The 24704-nt window shown below is 43.0% G+C and overlaps 1 protein-coding gene across 2 annotated transcripts in view; it reads left to right on the forward strand.

Moving 5' to 3' along the window:
- Positions 1-5222: 5222 nt before the first annotated feature.
- LOC147102951 (beta-2-glycoprotein 1-like) overlaps positions 5223-24704 on the forward strand; it is a 33413-nt gene continuing 13931 nt past the window's right edge. Inside the window, exons 1-3 of one of the 2 annotated variants that reach the window (XM_085963929.1) lie at positions 5223-5381; positions 11298-11471; positions 20542-20638. In XM_085963929.1, the coding sequence (XP_085820055.1) occupies positions 5315-5381; positions 11298-11471; positions 20542-20638 (338 nt within the window). In that variant the 5' untranslated portion in view covers positions 5223-5314. The remainder of the gene's footprint in view (positions 5382-11297; positions 11472-20541; positions 20639-24704) is intronic. The other variant, XM_085963928.1, reaches the window with a different exon arrangement.

A 24704-nucleotide genomic window follows, 5' to 3' on the forward strand; every position in this document is an offset into this window, starting at 1 on the left:
CGGGTTTCAGTTAGTTGGAGTCAGGCTAAAGTTGTACAGCACTCTGGTAAAGACTGCAATTTGAATAATGAGTCTGGTTTTAATCGCCAAGTCGCAAAGGAGACATTCAAGCCCTGGAGAGGAGGGCCACAAAGCTGAGACCTACCATGTGAGGATTGAGTCATGACTGGAGATATTCAGGCTCTTCAGCTTTGAAAGAAAGCAGTTTGGAGGAACCCTCATTGAGGTATATGAGATTGTACAAGGGTAGAGAGAAGATAAATCTGGAACAAAGTGAGTTCATGTTAAACTATGTCAGTAGGTAGGTTAAAACTGCAAATTTCAGACTGATGTAAGAAAGTTCTTTCGATAAAGAACGATTGACACTTGGAATAGACTTCTGAGTAGGTTAGTGGAGGATTTAAGAACCTTCATTTTTAAAATGTTTGTTGCTGTGGTTGGGGGCACGGATGGTTCTGGGTACAGTTCTGGTCACCACATTACCAGAAAGATGTGATCGCACTAGAGAGGGTACAGAGGGTACAAGGATGTTGCCAGGACTGGAGAATTTTAGCTATGAGGAAAGATTGGAGAGGCTGGGGTTGTTTTCTTTGGAACAGAGGAGACTGAGGGGAGACTTGATTGAGGTGTATAAAATTATGAGGGGCCTAGATAGAGTGGATAGGAAGGACCTATTTTTCCTAGCAGAGCGGGTCAATTACCAGGGGGCATAGATTTAAATTAATTGGTAGAAGGATTAGAGGGGAGTTGAAGAGAACTGTTTTAACCCAGAGGGTGGTGGGGGTCTGGAACTCACTGCCTGAAAGGGTGGTAGAGGCAGAGACCCTCATCACATTTAAAAAGTACTTGGATATGCACTTGAAGTGCCGTAACCCGCAGGGCTACAGACCAAGAGCTGGAAAGTGGGATTAGGCTGGAGAGCACTTTTTCGGCCGGCACAGACACGATGGGCCGAATGGCCTCCTTCTGTGCCGTAAATTTCTATGATTTGATGATTCTATAGATGAGTTAAGATTGACCAATTACTCATCCTTCTCTGTATCTATCTTGTGATCAGGGTGAACTAAATGTCCTTTTCTGATTCCTACCTCATTGCATTTAGTTAAAAGAAATCCTACTGGTTTAAAGACTGGGCACAATGGGTTAAACATTGGCCTTTCACCTCTGGAACCTGAGTTTGAATCAGGTTTTTTTTTAAACTGATAAACTAGTCATTCCAGCTCCCAGCCCCAGTGAATCTGCGATGGTTGCAGCCGACTGCACGAGACCCAGGTGTCTGGAGCTGGTGTTGCAAGCATGGGTCAAAGCACAATACAGAAGCAGTTTGTGAGAAAATGTGTGGTCATTAACTGGACCTACAATGACAGATAGCCCCTTTTGACACATGTGAAACAAATATACTCAGGACCAGCAGCTAAAGAGTTAAAAACTGCACTTTGGAAATAACCATTCTTTATCTTTAGCTGATTGCGTGTGTGTTGACTGACTGAAGTTGATATAATGGATCTTGTCTCTGCAATGCAGTATTTGCTTTGAGTTAAATTGTAACATTGATAAAATTTTGTTATGCTGTTGAAAATCAGTCAGTTACCGGGAATGATTAATTTCACCAGCAAGAGGTGCTAAGCCCTTTGGCTCCCACCCCCACCAACCATTCTGCACCCGTTTAATGACATAAGGAAAAGGTGGATAAGTATCACTGATCACGACATTAAACACATCGATCATCTCCCAAGGTACTAACCCTGCCAGTTAGTCACCACATAACTTGGAACGTTATTGCCCTTGTTTGTTATACTGCTTACGCAGTGCTTGCCAATTAATGAACACCACCCACATGGAACATCCATTCAAAGGGACGGTTTGCTCAGTAATTCTCCAATCATTCCAACAGGAAGACTGTGGGTTCAGGATAGCGCAGCCCACTGCAAAGCTGACTGTAGTGTGCAGTCAGACCCAAAGTCTGATACAATCCTGACACCAGCCATCTTCTAAATGTCAACTTTAAACTGTAGTATCCCACAGATCAGCTGAAGTCACTGAAGTATTCTTCAATCTGATTGGTGAGCCTCACTGTTCCTTTCCTGCTCACAGACGCCATAGATCCCCTGCAGAGGGCACCGCACTGGATCAGACGCTGGATTGGAGGAAATCTACGCTGAGAAGCCGCAAAAACTCTGTGGGCAGTTTTCAGCGAGGTGAACAGCGAGTGCCGTTCCTTCGTCACTGACAGCAAAATCCGGGCCAATGAGAGACTGGAGCATCTACACACTTCACTGGCCCCGATTTTAACCCATCCTGGCCAGATGGTGGGGGGAGGGGGAAGGTGCAGGTCACCAGTTAAAATGGCAAAAATCTGCCTGGCAACCTGTTCCCGCCGGCTGCCATTTTAACTCTGGTGCTGACCTGGATCGAGGTGACTGCGGTTTCTCCATCAGTGTGTGTGTTCAAATCGCTCCATGGCCCTCGCCCCTCCCTATCTCTGTAACCTCCTCCAGCCCTACAACCCTCCGAGATCTCTGCACTCCTCCAATTCTAGCGTCTTGCGCATCCCCTGATTATAATCACTCCACCATTGGCGGTCGTGCTTTCAGCTGCCTTGGACCTAAAATCTGGAATTCCCTCCCTAAACGTCTCCGTCACTCCACCTCTCTCTCGTCCTTTAAGACGCTCTTTAAAACCTTGGTCCTTGATTATCTGCCCTAATATCTCATGTGGCTCGGTGTCAAATTTTGTTTGATAACGCTCCTGTGAAGAGCCTTGGGACGTTTTACTCCATTAAAGGCGCTATATAAATACACATTTTTATTATTGTTTTGGAAGGGAAGTTGCATGAAGATTCTTGGCATTACAGGGTACAGTTTATGCGGCTCTGATCTTATGCAGTTGCTCACTCAATGACAACGCAAATTGGAGAACTAGGCATGTATGTCAATGTGCCCGATTCCCAGCGCTCCTAGTGACTAAAATTAACCGAAGCCTCACAAAATCGGCCTTCATAGATAAAACTGATCTTCAATTCTATTTCTTTTTTAAATTAATACATTTAAGTTTTTTGTTAATGTTTTGGTTCTTCTGCCCTGTCTTCTTGTTTAACAGCCTGACAACAGTAACAATTTGGAATCTATATCTTATCACCTTCTGCCCCTGTAGAGTGGGCCCAGCATAAACAATGGTACCAACTGTAATGATTTTGCACGAGAATTTACGTAGGATTCCCATTATGTCTTCAGTCTGCTCAAACAATGAGAAATATTGTGCACCCACCAGAATTCTGATGGGCTAAAACAATTAATCACTTTTACTTAACCCTAACCCTAATGCAGATGGAGTTATAAAAATACAGCGAATTAGACAAATACTGGAGTACTGTAATTAATAATATTCAGTTCCTCGGAGCTCTTGACACCACTTCTTCAGCAGTTAGAAGAGCGTGGGAAGACTCTTTGTTATTCGATTCGGATGATTCTTGACTATCGGTCAAATAGTCTTTTTTTTTCTACAATATTTTTATAACTAATCAACAGATGTATTCAAAGAAAATGAAAAAACAAAACACAATTTTTTTTAATGCCCCTATCATGTTTCCCCAGGATTACTTGCGGCAGCATCCTGGACATTAACCTACAATTCCTGGAGACTCCAGGCCAATCCTGGAAGGTTGGCAACCCGAGATGCGTGAAAGCGCGCCGGAAAATTCTGGAAACGACAGAGACCTGAAGGAAGCCCCATGGATTTTCAGGGCCTTTGCCTCGAGCTGCATCCTTTGAGTAGGGAGCTTCACACGTAATTCCTGATCGAAACACTCTCACAGCTCTATGATTTTAAAAATATTACCAAACAGAAATGCAATGCAATAACACTTCATAGCTTTTGGACAGTTCACGACCACTTTAACAAATTAGTTAACCACAAGAAAACTTCATTTGATGTTATATAATTATGAATTAATTTAATATATATTATTAACAAGGGGGTTCAGTTGCTACCTCTAAGCCAGTACCTGTGCTGAAAGGCCCTGTGCGAAACAGGGCAAAAACAATGGGCTGCATTCCTTTGCCTGGAGGCGATAACTGTGACCTCTGCTGGAAGTGGGTGTGCGTGAGTGTTGGGTGACGACAAGATTAGGCTCCACTGTGATACCCTCCATGGCTCAACCGGCGTTTACCGTCAAGGCCTGTATGTACAGAAACACCAGAGGCTTGTGAAACTGCACCTCAACACACAGCTAACACCTTCAGGACAGGAGCGGAAGAAAAGAGGAAAAAAATCAACCCTTCATACATCATTCTCTCAAACAGGAAGAATCCTGTCTCGTTCCCTTTTCCTATGTTTGGTACTAATGCAAGTCGGGGGGGGATATAGATTGAAAAAGCAGAGCCTCCAGAGACTAGAGCAGGGAAGGGATAGTGAGCGAGTGACACAGGCAGCTGGCCAACAGTTTAGAAATGTAATTTATCATTGGGGTTCGACTGATCTTAGAATTATAGAGACTTACAGCACAGAAGGAGCCATCCAGCCCATCGTGTCTGTGCCAAAGCTTTGAAAGAGCTCTCCAGTTAGTCCCACTGCCCTGCTCGTTCCTCTCCTCAAACCTCGGCAATTACTATTGGCCACAACAGTGCACAAACGCTTAGTGTGCACAAGCGTGCAAACACGTTAAGCATTGTTATCAATGAAAATACTTTCTACCAGTCGCTGTTTATGGTGCAATCCAAACAAGTGTCGGCATTGTTAACATCATCAAATATAAAACTAACTGCATCTAAACGCCCTCCTCAAACCACACCAGAATATGTTGGAAAAGCACTGCAGATCAATCACCAGCTGGAGAAAAAGATCATGACGGTGTTCTGAGAAGGGGCATCCCCCCATAAACATTAACTGATCTCTCTTGTCTCAGGTACTGAGCAGCCTGTTGTGCATTCCCAGCATTTTGTTTTTATTCCAGATTTGCAACATTTGCAGTTCTCTATCTCTAACTGCCCAACTCAATGTTCCGAGAGAGTCAGGACAATCTGTCTGCATCATCAGTCCACTCGAAATGCACAAACCTAGTACTTGTTTATTCCGGGAATGTGTTGATTGAGAAATACCTTAACCAGAAATGTTTCACAATGTCATCTAGGGGAGAGGAAGATTTGGGTTTTCACGTTCCCAGGGTCAGTAACCTATTTGTCTATTGATTTAATGAAGCATTTGCAATATATACCCTCTCAGGTCACCTCGGGCTTCCACAGCACAGGGATCTATCCGGCTGCGGCAACTAAACATTTTGTGTCCTCCGCGTTTCATCTTTCGAAAAACCTGGAAAATGGTTACCAAATATTTCCTCTTTGCTTTAGTTTATCAACTGTGTTTATGTGAAAACGTTTTGGCAGGTAAGGTAATATTCAAAGTTTTAATGGATTTTCTCCCCTCCCTTTTCTACTAATGTCTCTTCCCCCCCCCCCCCACCCCACCCCAATCCTCTCCTGAAGGTATGGAGTCCCTGCTGGGGTATGGCCGCCCCCCCCCCCCCTGCCCCGGGGCCAGGCACCTCACCAAATTGACCACCATACATGTAGGAGCCTAGATAGTGAGTATGGGTCAGGCTAATCGTCAGCATCATAGAGGAGCATAGCCGTGCTGAATCCTGTCCTCATCCAATCTCTACACATGCACATTTCCAAGATGCTGACTGGATGGTGATCAAGACTGGGATTCCTGATTCCTGCAATCCAGGGGTACTGCGGCTAACTGTAATTCCCCCTATTGTCACTCAATCTAAAAGCAGCTAATCCAGCACAAACTCAGGAGTGAACCTGGGACATTCTTGGTTTGCACGGCTCATACGCTGACCACCTCAACCAGCTAAGCCATCAGCATTTGGGGGAGCTGTTTCCATAAATTTTAATTCTATTTTTGAGAAATTTTTGTTGGCTAATAAAGAATACATATTCCTTTTCTTTTATACCTTTAACAACACCACATAACATTCCCTTGGAACGCAGGAACAGGAGGAGGCCATTGAGCCCCTCGAGCCTGTTCCGCCATTCAATGAGACCATGGCTGATCTGCGACCTAACTCCATATACCTGCCTTTGCCCCATATCCCTTAATACCTTTGGTTAACAAAAATCTATCAATCTCAGATTTAAAATTAACAATTGATCTAGCATCAATTGCCGTTTGCGGAAGAGAGTTCCAAACTTCTACCACCCTTTGTGTGTACAAGTGTTTCATAACTGAAAGGTCTGGCTCTAATGTTTAGACTATGCCCCCTAGTCCTAGGCTTCCCAGCTAGTGGAAATGGTTTCTCTCTATCTACCCTATCAGTTCCCCTTAATATCTTGAAAACTTTGATCAAATCACTACTTAATGTTCTAAATTCCAGGGAATACAACCCTAGCTTGTGTTATTTCTCCTCATAATTTAACCTTTGGAGTCCGGGTATCATTCTAGTAAACCTACGCTGCACTCCCTCCAAGACCAATATATCCTTCCGGAGGTGTGGTGCCCAGAACTGCTCACAGTTTCCAGGTGTGGTCTAACCAGGGCTTTTTATAGTTGTAGCATGACTTCAACCTCCTTATATTCTAGTCCTCTAGATATAAAGCCCAGCATTCCATTCGCCTTTTTGATTATTTTCTGTACCTGTCCATGTCATTTTAATGATCTATGTCCATGGACCCCTAAGTTTCTTTGGACCTCCACTGTTCCTAGCTTTTCACCATTTAGAAAGTACTCTGATCTATCGTTTTTTGGTCCAAAGTGAATGACCTCACACTAGCCTACATTGAAATCCATTTGCCACAGTTTTGTCCAATCTCTTAGGGCGCGAAATTCGGTTATGCTCCGTTTGAGGGCGGTAACTGAGTTAAGGCTGGACATTTAGAGCCCAGGCCGCTAAATTTGGCTTACCACCCTGCACAGGACGTGGAGCGCAACCTCGGGCACTCCACTTCCTGTTGGGGCGTTAATCGAGGCGATGTCGGAGCACGATCGGCAGCGCTCGGCGGAGGCTCCGTGGAGCACTGTCGTGTTTCAACGTCCCTCCCCTTCAGTTAAAGGGGAAGGCCGCTGTGCACTCAGCAGGACCTCCGATGGCCCCAACTAGACCACCAGAGCGGCGTGGTGCCATGGCAACAGCCCGGCACCGAGACGCGGTGCCGGGCTGCGCGATGGTGGCCAGGACCACGCCACTGATGTGCCAAATAACTGCCTGAATCCATGAGGTTACAACTTAAAACTAAAGGCTTTTATTAAGTAAGAATCTTGGCATCAAGTTAACACAGGGCAACCATCATTCATCACCGACCCAGCCCTTATGAGTAAAACCCAGCTCTTATAAATAAGACTCACACCAATCAGGAGGATCCATAAAGGCGGAGCTAGGGAGGAACATTAGTGGTTACACCTGTAAAACATTTACAGACATTAACAAGTACAACAACAGACATCCAGAACACAGAGTTATTTCATCACAGCCACGGCTCACCATGGAGGGCCGACCTGGAGGTTGGGCAAAAAAAGAAAATGACGACGTGCGTCGCGGCCGCACCTCCCCTTTAACTACCGCCCCGCGAGCGGAAGTCGGCCCGGCTCATGACCCGCGAGGCTGTGCTGACACCGCTCGTGGCAGCCTTGTGGGGCACAGCCGAATTTCTGCTGCGGGGAACTAAGGGGTCGCCGCGCATGATGATGTCGTCATTGCCGGCGGCGCAGCGGCCCGGGCGCTACCGACTGGAGTGCGGCACTATCAGGTAGCACCTCAGCAACGCCCCGCCAAATTCCCCGGGCGATAAGCCCTTTGCGCCCCATTAGCGCCCCCCAGAGGCGCTAACGGCAGGCGCAAAGGAGCCAAATTTCTAGCCCTTAATCTATTAATATCTCTTTGTAATTTTATGCTTCCATCTACACTGCTTACAATGCTGCTTATCTTTGTGTCATCGGTAAACTTGGATATGTGGCTCTCTATCCCATCATCTAAGCCGTTAATAGATGCAGTGAATAGTTGAGGCCCCAATACAGATCTCTGTGGGACACCACTAGTCACATCCTGCCAGTTAGAGTATCTGCCCATTATCCCTACTCTCTGTCTCCTGTTGCTCAGCCAATTTCCTAACCTGGTACGAACAGACTTGAAGGAAGATGTGTATCTGGCAGCCGCACTCTGTTAACCCGATATTAGGAGATGTGTTGTGACAGTCCGAGACATTTTGGAGTCCAACTTGTGCCCTCTTCCCAATGGGCTGAGCTGATATTGAGAACTGACTAGGGGGAGAAATTAACCTTAAAACAATTTTTTTTTTATTCGTTCATGGGATGTAGGTGTCGCTGGCAAGGCCAGCATTTATTGCCCATCACCTATTTGCCCTTGAGAAGGTGGTGGTGAGCCAGCGCCTTGAAGCGCTGCAGTCCGTGTGGTGAAGGTGCTCCCACAGTGCTGTTAGGGATTCAAGGAATTATTCCTTCTGTTGTGGCTGTTCTTGCACACCTGGGAGAGGTGATGATACAGATTGATTATGCGTGCACTGCATTCTTTTTTTTCAACCCAGATAGACCTGTGCACCATCTAATAGGAATCGGATGCTTCCCAAGTGGTTGCTGGCTATTCTGGTATTGTAAATATGCTTGTGAAAATTTCCTCTGTTTTAACAAGTTTAAATGGCGACTTTGCCAGTTGTAGGGAATTGCCACTAGAACTGTGATTGCCCGTGGAACGGATTGCTACACCAATACACTGCACTGTCTAACTGTCTTCATATTTTGCTTTACTGATCACAAATGTAAGCCAAAATGCACAAGCAGAACTTCTCGAAAGGTCACTGTGTACTGGTGATATTTATTGGTAAATGTTAAAAAAATCTAAAAGGTCAAATTGAAGCACATTTTCTGCTGTTTGCAAGTTTATTTCCACAACGAAAGGATTTGAAAGTACAGATGAAGCTCAACACAGGTCCCGATAGGACTGAGATCTGTTGAACAGGAAACAGTTTTGCTGTCCCAGTACGCTGGCCTATTGACTATTTCAGTAATTTACTTGGCTGCTTAAACTTCAATGGAATGTAAAGAATTGGGATTGTAAACAATAGAAAGAGATAAGTCCCTCATGGAAAAAAAATTAGACAAAAAAGAAGGAAGAAAGGGCGTAAGGAGAGAAAGATAGAGAAACAGGGATGGAGAAAAAGAGAAGGAAAATGAAGAGAAACAGAAATAAGAGGGAAGTAAAGAAATAATGAGAGTCAGAGAGAGAAAAGAGAAAGAAGAGAAATAAATTACAGGGAAGAGAAACTGAAGGAAACTAGAAAGAAGATAATAGAATAAACAGATGGCAAATCTGAATTGAGGAGCTGGTAAGCTTTTACCATTCATCTGAATTTCATGAACATAAAAGAACATAAGAAATAGAAGCAGGAGTCGGCCATTCGGCCCAACGATCCTGCTCCGCCATTCAATAAGATCATGGCTGAACTTTTACATCAACTCCACTTTCCCCACGATCCCCATATCCCTTGGTTCCCTTAGTGTTCAAAAATCCATCGATCTCAGCCTTGAATATACTCAATGGCTGAGGATCCACAGCCCTCTGGGGTAGAGAATTCCAAAGACTCACAACCCGCTGAGTGAAGAGATTTCTCCTCATCTCAGTTCTAAATGGCTGACCCCTAACCCTGACTTCACACAATTACCTCTCACTGAGACCTGCTTAGCATGCTATAGTAATATCCCCCGCCCGATTATCTGGATACTCGGGTACTCCAGCAGACGTGAGGTGAGCTATCAATGGTCTATTCCATACAGGGCAGTCTGACGGTGCACTGTATTTGTATTCTCGAACGTAGGCACACACCTGTAAATCCTTGTGCGGTCACTTCCCATTGAGGAAAGGTCCCAAACAGAGGCAAAGCACTTCCTGACAGGGAGGTTTAAAATAAAAATCTGAGGGTGAATCAACTTGCAGAGTTCAAGGTGTCCAGAAGGCAGAGTTGTGAGTACACGTTGGCTTCCAACCAGTTGGCGGAGTGCAGTTCGTCAGGGTTGAATAATGCAGAATAAATGTAGGACTCATATGTCAAGAGTTTTGTTCAGTTATCAGGTGTCAGCGTGGCTCAATTGGTAGCACGACAAGATGCACTGCAGCAACTCACCAAGGCTTCTACAACAGCACCTCCCACTCAAACCCGCGACTTCTACCACCTAGAAGGACAACGGCAGCAGGTGTATGGGAACACCATCACCTCCAGGTTCTCCTCCAAGTCACACCCCATCCTGACTTGGAAATATATCGCCATTCCTTCATCGTCGCTGGGTCAAAATCCTGGAACTCCTTCCTTAACAGCACTGTGGGAGCACCTTCACCACACGGACTGCAGCAGTTCAAGAAGGCGGCCCACCACCACATTCTCAAGGGCAATTAGGGATGGGCAATAAATGCTGGCCTTGCCAGTGACTGCCACATCCCATGAATGAATAAAAAACTCTCACTTCTGAGTCAGAAGGTTGTGAGTACACCCTCACTCCAGGACCTGAGCACATAATCTTGGCTGATACTAAGGTGTAGTCCTGAGGGAATACTGCACTGTTGGAAGTGTTATCCTTTTGGATAAGCTACTAAACCAAGTGGAACACTGAGTGAGGCGACGACAGACTTGAGTTTCTGCAGATAAAGGGTAAGGAAATAAACTGAGACAGAGTGGGCTTGAACCTGCAAGACCAGGCATGTGTGTGTATGTGTGTGTGTGTGTGCTGACTGTGTTGTTTTGAGAGAATTATGTAGATTGTAAAAGGGAGAGACAATTGAATGCAAAGAGGATGAGAAGACAATTGAGTGAGTACTGGGAGTTTGGCCTGAACTGGAGTTTGTTGAGTGTCTCTATGAATTAGGTCTGAAGGCGAGGAGGGGAGGTGGATACAGTACCTTTGGGAACTGTGGTAATTGGGTGGGGGCCATTGGATGTGGAAGACTGACTGTTGAGGTAAGTTTTGAGAGTGATGTTTTGGTTGATCTGTTGAAAACTCAAATGCCATTTTTTGTTTTATCTTCTCTTCAAGATTAAAAATCTCTTAGTAGTTATTACCTACCCCCACAGAGTAAATCAGTTGCGTAGGGACCATGTTATTAAAAATGGCTGTTGGACGAATGGGCTAGATGGACAGAATGGCCTTTCCTAATTCCATTCTTTTGTCTTCTCTCGATTGGGAATGGTATATGATGTTGGGAAGGACAACTTGAAAGGAAGGGAGAAAATACATTGAAAAGAAAGAAAAAAGTATCGCACAGAAAATCACGATGTCTTTTTCCTTGTCTACAGCATGTGGCAGACCGCCAAACGTGAACAATGCAAACGTTCTGAATGGGAAAAGGGTGTATGAACCTGGTGAAGAGGTGATATACTCCTGTATGTCTGGCTACATGGGGCATGGTATGAGCAAGCTTGTCTGCCCGAAGTCTGGAGTTTGGAACAGACCCAAACTTAGGTGTGAGCGTAAGTGAATTAACAAACTCTTTGAAACTTGGCTAAATTGTAAATAGTTTTAACTTCAACTAAAGTTCATTCTGAGACCACAGCATCTTCTTTCTTGTGCAAGCTGGAGGAACAATACCTCATCTTTCCAACAGTACCTCATCTTTCCAACAGTACCTCATCTTTCCAACAGTACCTCATCTTTCCAACAATACCTCATCTTTCCAACAATACCTCATCTTTCCAACAATACCTCATCTCCAACAATACCTCATCTTCCCAACAATACCTCATCTTTCCAACAATACCTCATCTTTCCAACAATACCTCATCTTTCCAACAATACCTCATCTTTCCAACAATACCTCATCTCCAACAATACCTCATCTTTCCAACAGCACCTCATCTTTCCAACAGCACCTCATCTTTCCAACAATACCTCATCTCCAACAATACCTCATCTTTCCAACAATACCTCATCTTTCCAACAATACCTCATCTTTCCAACAGCACCTCATCTTTCCAACAATACCTCATCTTTCCAACAATACCTCATCTTTCCAACAGTACCTCATCTTTCCAACAGCACCTCATCTTTCCAACAATACCTCATCTTTCCAACAATACCTCACCTTTCCAACAATACCTCACCTTTCCAACAATACCTCATCTTTCCAACAATACCTCATCTTTCCAACAGTACCTCATCTTTCCAACAGTACCTCATCTTTCCAACAATACCTCATCTTTCCAACAATACCTCATCTTTCCAACAATACCTCATCTTTCCAACAATACCTCATCTTTCCAACAGTACCTCATCTTTCCAACAATGCCTCATCTTTCCAACAATACCTCATCTTTCCAACAATACCTCATCTTTCCAACAATACCTCATCTTTCCAACAATGCCTCATCTTTCCAACAATACCTCATCTTTCCAACAATGCCTCATCTTTCCAACAATACCTCATCTTTCCAACAGTACCTCATCTTTCCAACAATACCTCATCTTTCCAACAATACCTCATCTTTCCAACAATGCCTCATCTTTCCAACAGTACCTCATCTTTCCAACAATGCCTCATCTTTCCAACAATACCTCATCTTTCCAACAATGCCTCATCTTTCCAACAGTACCTCATCTTTCCAGCAATACCTCATCTTTCCAACAATACCTCATCTTTCCAACAGTACCTCATCTTTCCAACAATGCCTCATCTTTCCAACAATACCTCATCTTTCCAACAATGCCTCATCTTTCCAACAGTAGCTCATCTTTCCAACAATACCTCATCTTTCCAACAATACCTCATCTTTCCAACAATACCTCATCTTTCCAACAATACCTCATCTTTCCAACAATGCCTCATCTTTCCAACAGTACCTCATCTTTCCAACAATACCTCATCTTTCCAACAGTACCTCAACTTTCCAACAGCACCTCATCTTTCCAACAATACCTCATCTTTCCAACAATACCTCATCTTTCCAACAATACCTCATCTTTCCAACAATACCTCATCTCCAACAATACCTCATCTTTCCAACAATACCTCATCTTTCCAACAATACCTCATCTTTCCAACAATACCTCATCTTTCCAACAATACCTCATCTCCAACAATACCTCATCTTTCCAACAGCACCTCATCTTTCCAACAGCACCTCATCTTTCCAACAATACCTCATCTCCAACAATACCTCATCTTTCCAACAATACCTCATCTTTCCAACAATACCTCATCTTTCCAACAGCACCTCATCTTTCCAACAATACCTCATCTTTCCAACAATACCTCATCTTTCCAACAGTACCTCATCTTTCCAACAGCACCTCATCTTTCCAACAATACCTCATCTTTCCAACAATACCTCACCTTTCCAACAATACCTCACCTTTCCAACAATACCTCATCTTTCCAACAATACCTCATCTTTCCAACAGTACCTCATCTTTCCAACAGTACCTCATCTTTCCAACAATACCTCATCTTTCCAACAATACCTCATCTTTCCAACAATACCTCATCTTTCCAACAATACCTCATCTTTCCAACAGTACCTCATCTTTCCAACAATGCCTCATCTTTCCAACAATACCTCATCTTTCCAACAATACCTCATCTTTTCAACAATACCTCATCTTTCCAACAATGCCTCATCTTTCCAACAATACCTCATCTTTCCAACAATGCCTCATCTTTCCAACAATACCTCATCTTTCCAACAGTACCTCATCTTTCCAACAATACCTCATCTTTCCAACAATACCTCATCTTTCCAACAATGCCTCATCTTTCCAACAGTACCTCATCTTTCCAACAATGCCTCATCTTTCCAACAATACCTCATCTTTCCAACAATGCCTCATCTTTCCAACAGTACCTCATCTTTCCAACAGTACCTCATCTTTCCAACAATGCCTCATCTTTCCAACAATACCTCATCTTTCCAACAATGCCTCATCTTTCCAACAGTACCTCATCTTTCCAACAGTACCTCATCTTTCCAGCAATACCTCATCTTTCCAACAATACCTCATCTTTCCAACAGTACCTCATCTTTCCAACAATGCCTCATCTTTCCAACAATACCTCATCTTTCCAACAATGCCTCATCTTTCCAACAGTACCTCATCTTTCCAACAATACCTCATCTTTCCAACAATACCTCATCTTTCCAACAATACCTCATCTTTCCAACAATACCTCATCTTTCCAACAATGCCTCATCTTTCCAACAGTACCTCATCTTTCCAACAATACCTCATCTTTCCAACAGTACCTCATCTTTCCAACAGCACCTCATCTTTCCAACAATACCTCATCTTTCCAACAATACCTCATCTTTCCAACAATACCTCATCTTTCCAACAATACCTCATCTTTCCAACAGTACCTCATCTTTCCAACAGTACCTCATCTTTCCAACAATACCTCATCTTTCCAACAATACCTCATCTTTCCAACAATACCTCATCTTTCCAACAATACCTCATCTTTCCAACAATACCTCATCTTTCCAACAGTACCTCATCTTTCCAACAATGCCTCATCTTTCCAACAATACCTCATCTTTCCAACAGTACCTCATCTTTCCAACAATACCTCATCTTTCCAACAATGCCTCATCTTTCCAACAATACCTCATCTTTCCAACAATGCCTCATCTTTCCAACAATACCTCATCTTTCCAACAGTACCTCATCTTTCCAACAATACCTCATCTTTCCAACAATGCCTCATCTTTCCAACAGTACCTCATCTTTCCAACAATGCCTCATCTTTCCAACAATACCTCATCTTTCCAACAATGCCTCATCTTTCCAACAGTACCTCATCTTTCCAGCAATACCTCATCTTTCCAACAGTACCTCATCTTTCCAACAATGCCTCATCTTTCCAACAATACCTCATCTTTCCAACAATGCCTCATCTTTCCAACAGTACCTCATCTTTCCAACAATGCCTCATCTTTCCAACAATACCTCATCTTTCCAACAATACCTCATCTTTCCAACAATACCTCATCTTTCCAACAATACCTCATCTTTCCAACAATGCCTCATCTTTCCAACAGTACCTCATCTTTCCAACAATACCTCATCTTTCCAACAATGCCTCATCTTTCCAACAATACCTCATCTTTCCAACAATACCTCATCTTTCCAACAATGCCTCATCTTTCCAACAGTACCTCATCTTTCCAACAATACCTCATCTTTCCAACAATGCCTCATCTTTCCAACAATACCTCATCTTTCCAACAATACCTCATCTTTCCAACAGTACCTCATCTTTCCAACAGTACCTCATCTTTCCAACAATGCCTCATCTTTCCAACAATACCTCATCTTTCCAACAATACCTCATCTTTCCAACAATGCCTCATCTTTCCAACAATACCTCATCTTTCCAACAATGCCTCATCTTTCCAACAATACCTCATCTTTCCAACAGTACCTCATCTTTCCAACAGTACCTCATCTTTCCAATAGTACCTCATATTTCCAACAATGCCTCATCTTTCCAACAATGCCTCATCTTTCCAACAATGCCTCATCTTTCCAACAGTACCTCATCTTTCCAACAATGCCCCATCTTTCCAACAATACCTCATCTTTCCAACAATACCTCATCTTTCCAACAATACCTCATCTCCAACAATACCTCATCTTTCCAACAATACCTCATCTTTCCAACAGTACCTCATCTTTCCAACAATACCTCATCTCCAACAATATCTCATCTTTCCAACAATACCTCATCTTTCCAACAGTACCTCATCTTTCCAACAATGCCTCATCTTTCCAACAATACCTCATCTTTCCAACAATACCTCATCTTTCCAACAGTACCTCATCTTTCCAACAGTACCTCATCTTTCCAACAATGCCTCATCTTTCCAACAATACCTCATCTTTCCAACAATGCCTCATCTTTCCAACAGTACCTCATCTTTCCAACAATGCCTCATCTTTCCAACAATACCTCATCTTTCCAACAATACCTCATCTTTCCAACAATACCTCATCTTTCCAACAATACCTCATCTTTCCAACAATGCCTCATCTTTCCAACAGTACCTCATCTTTCCAACAATACCTCATCTTTCCAACAATGCCTCATCTTTCCAACAATACCTCATCTTTCCAACAATACCTCATCTTTCCAACAATGCCTCATCTTTCCAACAGTACCTCATCTTTCCAACAATACCTCATCTTTCCAACAATGCCTCATCTTTCCAACAATACCTCATCTTTCCAACAATACCTCATCTTTCCAACGGTACCTCATCTTTCCAACAGTACCTCATCTTTCCAACAATGCCTCATCTTTCCAACAATACCTCATCTTTCCAACAATACCTCATCTTTCCAACAATACCTCATCTTTCCAACAATGCCTCATCTTCCAACAATACCTCATCTTTCCAACAGTACCTCATCTTTCCAACAGTACCTCATCTTTCCAACAATACCTCATCTTTCCAACAATACCTCATCTTTCCAACAATACCTCATCTTTCCAACAATACCTCATCTTTCCAACAATGCCTCATCTTTCCAACAATGCCTCATCTTTCCAACAATACCTCATCTTTCCAACAATACCTCATCTTTCCAACAATACCTCATCTTTCCAACAATGCCTCATCTTTCCAACAATACCTCATCTTTCCAACAATGCCTCATCTTTCCAACAGTACCTCATCTTTCCAACAATGCCTCATCTTTCCAACAATGCCTCATCTTTCCAACAGTACCTCATCTTTCCAACAATGCCCCATCTTTCCAACAATACCTCATCTTTCCAACAATACCTCATCTTTCCATTAGGCACTTTACAGCCTTCTGGCCTCAACACTGAGCTCAACAATTTCAGATCATTACCGCTTTTCTTGGACAGCCGGTGCTGGTAATGGTTCTGCTGTTGCCATATACAGCTCCTCTAGACCCATCTTTTGTTTTTTTCTTGTCCCATTACTACCTCTTTTTGCCTTCCACCATCATTCCTTTTGACATTTAGTCACTCCTGCCTTCCAACCTATCACAGGCCTTCCCTTTTGTTCATTCTTCCCTTCCCTGCTTCCCCCCTTTCCATACCTCTGTACTTGCTTAAAACCTGTTACATCTCTAACCTGTGCTAGTTCTGACAAAGGGTCATTGACCTGAAACGTTAACTCTGTTCTCTCTTCACAGATGCTGCCTGACCTGCTGAGTGTTTCCAGCATTTTCTGTTTTTCTTTCAGATTTCCAGCATCCGCTGTATTTTGCTTTTGTTTTAGTAGTTACAATGGAATGTAGTTGTGATCCATGTTGTGTGAATCTTGCTGGATGAGGGAGTTCCTGGAGCGTGAGTATCCAGGACAAACATATTTGTGGGAAAGGTCTCCAGATGCGTTCACTCATGGTCAAAGTTACTGAGCTAGAGGAACAGCAGGAGACACTCCAACTCATGTGCAAAGGTGGAGGAGTTTATCGAACATATGTTCCAACTGGCAGCCACCCCTAAGCCACATAGAGTGATAATGGGCAAGGACTGGAAACAGGTGACCATCCATCGAGGTGAACGGAGGTGTATGAAGGAAGTGTGGGGTCTCCTGAGGGAAACTGTCCTGACAAATACATTTTTAATACTGAATATTTTCTTCCATCTGTGAAGACTTGGGGCGGAGGGTGGGGGGCAGCCATGAGCATTGCCATGGTACCATGAGGGAAGTAAATAATCACTTCTTTAACTACAAACATTAAACCTGAACGGTAAGCTGCCTCCCAGGTGCCAGGGTAAAGGACATAACGGAGAAGGTGCTGCAGCTCCCGGAATGGAAGATCAGTTGGCTGATGTGGTTTGTGTCAAAACCACTAACATCTGGAGGAACAGGGTTCAGGTCCTGCAGAAAGAGTTCCAGGAGTTAAGAGGTAGATTAAAAATCAGGACCTCAGGGTTATTGCCAGTCCAAGAGCAGCCGGATTAGAGCAGTGAAATGTGGCTGGAGGCTGATGCAAGGTTCAGATTCCTATGAGCACTGGGACCAGTTCTGGGGCAAGAGGGAGCTGTACCGACAGGACAGCCGGCCTATATCTGAACAGAGCTGGGACCTTGAGTTTTGAAGGGAGCTGTTGGGGAGGGTTCAAGCCAATATAGCGGAGGGGGAGGGAGGGGAAATTAAAGCAGTAAAGTTAAGGCAGCTTGGAAGGAAAGTTTTCAGGCACATAGGTATGAGGAAGAGAGATTGAAAGCGATGGTTAATAAAAAATCAGGATGTGGAAAGACAAAAGAAAAAGGAAAAAATAGCAAAACCAAAGGAATCCAAAATAAAATGTATGTATATTAATGCACAGCAGAAGAAACCAAATTAGGGAACTAGATTCACTGATGAAAGTAAAAAATCATGACATAAAAGCAGCGATTGACAGAGCACTAGAGTGCAACAACAAAAACAACTTGTATTTATTTATATAGCGCCTTTAACATAGTAAAACGTCCCAAGGCAATGCACAGGAGCATTTTAAGACAAAAAATTTGACACCGATCCACATACGGATAAATTAGGGCAGGTGACCAAAAGCTTGGTCAAAGAGATAGGTTTTAAGAAGCGTCTTAAAGGAGGAAAGAGAGGTAGAGCGGCGGAGAGGTTTAGGCAGGGAATTCCAGAGCTTAGGGCCGAGGCAGCTGAAGGCACGGCCACCAATAGTGGTGCAAGTATATAATAGAGATGTGATCTAAACAGAATCACTTTGGATTAAGCTAAGTAACAGCAAGGGATCAGTCACATTACTGGGAGTATATTAAAGACTGCTGAACAGCAGAAAGGAAATTGAGGATTTTTAATTGAGACAGGAGAGGTTTATTGCAGTGCATTCAGGACTGTTTTCTCAGTCAATATGTTGCTACTCCAACAAGGAAGGGAGCATTGCTTGACTTAGTTTCAGATAATGAAGTGAAGGTTAGAGGCGTCCAAAAAGTATGGGAATATTTGGGAAACAGTGACCACAATATAATTAGGTTCAGTGCAAGGATAGAGAAAGAAAAGCCGAAGACAAGGGTGCTTGAATGGGGGGAATCAAATTACAGAGAAATAAAAAGGGACCTTCCCCAGATTAAATGGAAGGAAAAACTGGCATTAGAACTATAGATCAGCAATAGGAAATATTTAAACTGGAGATGGAAAGGATAAAAATCAAATATAAACCAATAAGAAATAAAAGGAAGGGCTCTATAGATAAATTCTTTTAAACGGGAAAGGGATAGTGACTTGAAAAATATCATTAAAGAGTATGGAAATGGACAGGAGAGTGGGGTTAGGCTAGTTGGCACATGTAGAGAAATACAGCAGTGTAGACTTGATGGGCCAAATGGCCTGTTTCTGTGCTGGAAGATGCTATGATTTGAATGTAACTTTTAGGCATTCTTCTTTCTTTGTTGACCTTTGACATTCCTTAAGTGGACTTTAATTGAATGAAGTTGATCTTTTCCATGTGGTTGCGCCAACAGTCTGAGCAATGCAACGGGCACACATGCTGCTCAGATTTCCACTTTAGATGTTGCGATCAATTGGAGACTTGCCCAAATTTATCACTGAACTCCACTATGTAATTTTTAAGGCAGTAATGTAATGTCAAGGTTCTGATCACCATTAAGAGCAAAGCTTGAGCAATGTAGATGAAATATATTGTCCAATCTCGCAGGTCAGATTACAGCATCTCATTCTCAGCTATCCATTATTCTTTATCCGAACCCTTCAATTAGATTCCATCCTGTAACTCACTCCCAAACACCTGTCATTCTCTTTAACTAAAAGCTGCAAATGTATAAAGCATTGTACGGTACATTGTATGAGTCCCAATTTCTATAATTTTTCTTTCCTGGTTCCTCGGGTTTATTGCAGTTACCTGCTAATCATCTTGTTTCTTAACCACTGCATAAAGACACAATTCAGGTCATTAATTTTGTACGGTCTACCAGGATGCTTGATGCTTGAGCTACAGAATATTTTTGTGGGGGTGGTAGGATGATTTTTTGTGTGCTCATCAGGTAAAGGTGTCGGCGTTGGGGATTTGATCCACTTTAGCGCCAGGATCGAACTGACCTGGCAAATATGGTTTAAAAACGTAACCTACTTTGCATGTTCATCTTAAAATTAAACACAGCCCCCTATGGTTGAACAGCTGTTTTGTCTGTGCCCCTCCTTCTGTCAGTCTGAAACATCAGTAGTGAAATCTCCCTGATGTTGCCAGTTCTGAGCACTCTCGCGTACAGATATAACACGAGCCAGATGCGGAGTCAAAGTTTCCTCTCCTTCGCTCCATCCATGTACCATAACCCAAGCTTTAGAAAAGCCATCTTTGTCGTCTTTGAGGGAGACAGTAAATTTGGAGCCAATATACACATGTTTATTAGCACTGATGGCTCTAACAAATCTTTAGCATCATGATAGGTTATTGTCAGGGCAGCTTGTTTAAATTACAGACTCACATCTAGGGATCAATTATCCTGCATGTGTTGATCAATGACATAGATCGGTATTATGCAAAGACAAGATCGTAAAATAATTCTGATTTATGTATTTTTTCCCCTAAAAGCAAGATCTTGCCACGTGCCAAAAATGCTGGAAAATGGAGAAATGCATGCAACGGATTTCAAGTTTGGGAGAGAGGTTTACTATAATTGCAATGAAGGGTAGGTACTGTGCAGAGACTGACAGCAGCCAAACAACAATAATGCATTCCGTTGTAAGAATGGGAACTCTGGGACGGTTTTCCTTTCTTCACCATTTCCTCTCTCCATGTTTAGTCCCATGCCATCCACCTTGGACAAAAGGGTTGGATGGTCCTATCTGTTGGCAGGAAGAGATTGGATTGGAGGGTAGCTAATGTAACCCCACTATTCAAAAAAGGTGGTAGAGAGAAAACGGGGAATTATAGACCGGTAAGCCTGACATCGGTAGTGGGGAAAATGCTAGAGTCCATTATAAAAGATGTAATAGCAGAGCACTTGGAAAACAGTGACAGGATCGGACAAAGTCAACATGGATTTACAAAAGGTAAATCGTGCTTGACTAATCTACTGGAATTTTTTGAGGATGTAACTGGTAAAATAGATAAGGGAGAACCAGTGGATGTGGTGTATTTGGACTTTCAGAAGGCTTTCAATAAGGTCCCGCATAAGAGATTAGCATGCAAAGTTAAAGCACATGGGATTGGGGGTAAGGTACTGACTTAGATAGAGAACTGGTGGGCAGACAGAAAGCAAAGAGTTGGAATAAACGGGTCTTTTTCCGAGTGGCAGGCAGTGACTAGTGGGGTACCCCAGGGATCGGTCCTTGGACCCCAGCTATTCACAATAAATATTAATGATCTAGACAAGGGAACTAGATGTAATATCTCCAAATTTGCAGATGACACAAAGCTGGGTGGGAGTGTGTGCTGTGAGGAGGATGCCGAGAAACTCCAGGATGATTTGGATAGGTTGGGTGATTGGGCAAAAACATGGCAGATGCAATATAACGTGGATAAATGTGAGGTTATCCACTTTGGTGGCAAAAACAGGAAGGCAGATTATTATCTGAATGGCAATAGATTGGGAGAAGGGGAAGTGCAACAAGACCTGGGTGTCCTTGTGCACCAGTCGCTGAAGGTAAGCATGCAGGTGCAGCAGGCGGTTAAGAAGGCAAATGGTATGTTGGCCTTCATAGCGAGAGGGTTTGAGTACAGGAACAAGGATGTCTTGCTGCAGTTGTACAGGGCCTTGGTGAGACCACATCTTGAGTATTGTGTGCAGTTTTGGTCGCCTTATCTGAGGAAGGATGTTCTTGCCATGGAAGGAGTTCAGCAAAGATTCACCAGGCTGATACCTGGGATGGCCGGAATGACGTATGAGGAGAGATTGGGACGATTGGGCTTGTACTCGCTGGAGTTTAGAAGAATGAGAGGGGATCTTATTGAAACTTATAAAATTCTGACAGGACTGGACAGATTAGATGCAGGAAGGATATTCCCGATGGCGGGGGAATCCAGAACCAGGGGTCATAGTCTAAGGATAAGAGGTAGGCCATTTAGGACAGAAATGAGGAGGAATTTCTTCACCCAGAGAGTGGTGAACCTGTGGAATTCTCTACCACAGAAGGCAGTAGAGGCCAATTCATTAAATATATTCAAGAAGGAGTTGGATATATTTCTTAAGGCTAAAGGGATCAAGGGGTATGGGGAGAAAGCAGGGACCGGGTACTGAAATTGGATGATCAGCCATGATCGCATTGAATGGCGGAGCAGGCTCGAGGGGCCGAATGGCCTACTCCTGCTCCTATTTTCTATGTTTTCTATGAGACCCAAAATTGGGACTTTGGACTTGGAGCTCCAAGCTGGGAATGCATTTTACATATATTATAGTCTCTCGGCTTCTCTAGAAAGTTATATTAAAACTCCAAAGGAATTATACTTAAAATAAACCCCTTCTTTAAGTACTTTATTAAATTGTAACAGTTTATTCATTTGTCTCTTATTAAGATCCAATTCCTAATTCTAGGCCTGAAATGTATTGGTGAAATTATTTTGCTTCCCTACTTTTAATACTAGCTGTTCCATCAGATGATGCCATGAGTTATTAGGGAAGTGAATTACAAGGCAGGAAAATATTGAAGCATTGAGATGACATCAGTCAAGATGTAACTGAGACACAAATAAATGTACAGACATCTCTTTTAATACCATTCAGGATTATGTGCCAATTTAGTAGACAATCAAAATAAAAGATCAGAAGGGTAGAGTTCAAGATTTTAAAGTCTTGATTTATATGTAGTACCTTCAATATTATCAAAAGTACATAGACAGAGATACTACATTATAAAACCCAGCTTAGAGTCTCTGATTGAACAAATAGGCTGCTGCCAAAGGTCCCTTCAGCCAGACATCAGGAAGAGACCCCAGACAAAACTCTTTCTTGATGTTTAAATGTTCAACCATGACATTTTCACTGGAAATGTTCATGGAGAAGGAGACAAACAGCGTGCATTTGGGAATAAATTGAAGGTATATAAACCATGATTTTAAAATTTTCAACAGTAGAATTCAGATTTATATACCATCAACATTCTGCTGGATTGCCATATAACCCTAAATGCTACTGAGAGATATCTGTACAGCTATTTGTGTGTATCGCATAGCTCTCAACAACTGCCTTATGGCACGTTTCAGCCGAGATGACTACAGAAGTTTACAGCAGAGAAGGAGGCCATTTGGCCCATCGTGTCTGTGCATGCTCTCTGCTAGAGCATTAATAAAATGAATCCTACAACCCTGCTCTCTCTTACAATTCTATTGCAGGAGACTGTACCTTTCCGAATGATACGTTGGCTTTCTGGGAGTTTAGGGAAGAGTGGAATCCAGGAGAAGAGTCTTTCTGGGCTGTTCTTGCATTCCCATTCCCAATAGATATTGACATAGTGGCATTGATACTATCCAACATGTATATTAAACGCATTTAATGCTTGGTCATTCTTGCAAAAGTTATGAGCGATGTTTGTACATGTCTCAGCATCTCTTAGGTCCCGTTTATTATCGGCTTTTTGTTTTAAAAGTGTTTGCTGGAGGCACCTTGGCTGCATTTACACTACAGCTGTAACATCATGCGAAGCGACACTGCTTTGCACTGATGCTGATAAGCTGCAGCATACATTTTGGAATCAGATGATACTCTGACTGTAGCAAAGTGAAGTGAGACTCCCTCCTCAGTCATATTTAGAATTAGCATCAGTGTGAAGCAAAACCACTTTGCAGTGATGCTATAGTTGTAGTGTAAATGTAGCCTCAGTACCCACAACTCACCAATCCCATTCATAATATCATTGGAACCAGAGTTTCATGCTGTTACACTGGGGGATTTGTACACATCTGTTGGTTTTTATACTATTAAACATGGTAACAAAGGAGAGGAAATGGGAGACACCGTTAAGTATAAAGATATCTTGTTCACAAATTTACAGGAGTAATTTTCCTGTTTCTCTTTCCCCACCTCCAACCCCCATTTGTCCTGGCACTGGACAAGCAGAGTGCACCCAAAGTGTACAGGCCCACAGCGTGCTCAAATGTGGTGGGATAGCTTAGCTTATTGGCATGGCCCAATCACACCCCTGGTATAAGTTCACCCCTTGAAAAACCCTTGCATCAGGAAGTAGGGGTGGAAACAGAAACAGCTGTAGGACTGACTGCTGGTTTTGGAGCCTTGTGGGTGCTCTTGGGGAATAGCAGCCACAAGGATCGCTGGCTCAAAGATCTGAAGGATCCATGGGGGGATGGGGGGTGAGGGACATCAAGGCCACTCACCTTTTTGGGCTGTGTTAGCTTTGCTGCCTGGTCCCCTCTGCTCCTGCTATGTGTGGAGGTCCCAGGAACAAACCCACCTCCACCTTCTTCGGGTGCCCCAGCAATTAGGCGCACTTTGGTCTCAGGAAAACAAAAGGTGATGCAGGAGGGCTGGCAAATGTCCCAACCCACCTCATTTTCATGGGATCACTTGGCCTGCACCTACTGGAGGCATCAGTTTTCTTTGCCCCATTTCCTGTAACTATTGCTCAGGGATTAAGCGTTCCTGGGTGCTACTGATAGGAAAACTGGTTCCTACATCTTTGGATGTTGCTTTCTTTTATATATATATATATAAGCACAGATATTCCCCAATTACCTGTTTTCAATATACAGTCTATGTACTGAAAACATACTGTAATTGGCAAATATATGCTGCTTGTATT

The sequence above is a fragment of the Somniosus microcephalus genome, chromosome 21, assembly GCF_052327205.1.
Source record: "Somniosus microcephalus isolate GS21.2 chromosome 21, FLI_Smic_1.0, whole genome shotgun sequence".
Taxonomy (NCBI): Eukaryota; Metazoa; Chordata; class Chondrichthyes; order Squaliformes; family Somniosidae; genus Somniosus; species Somniosus microcephalus.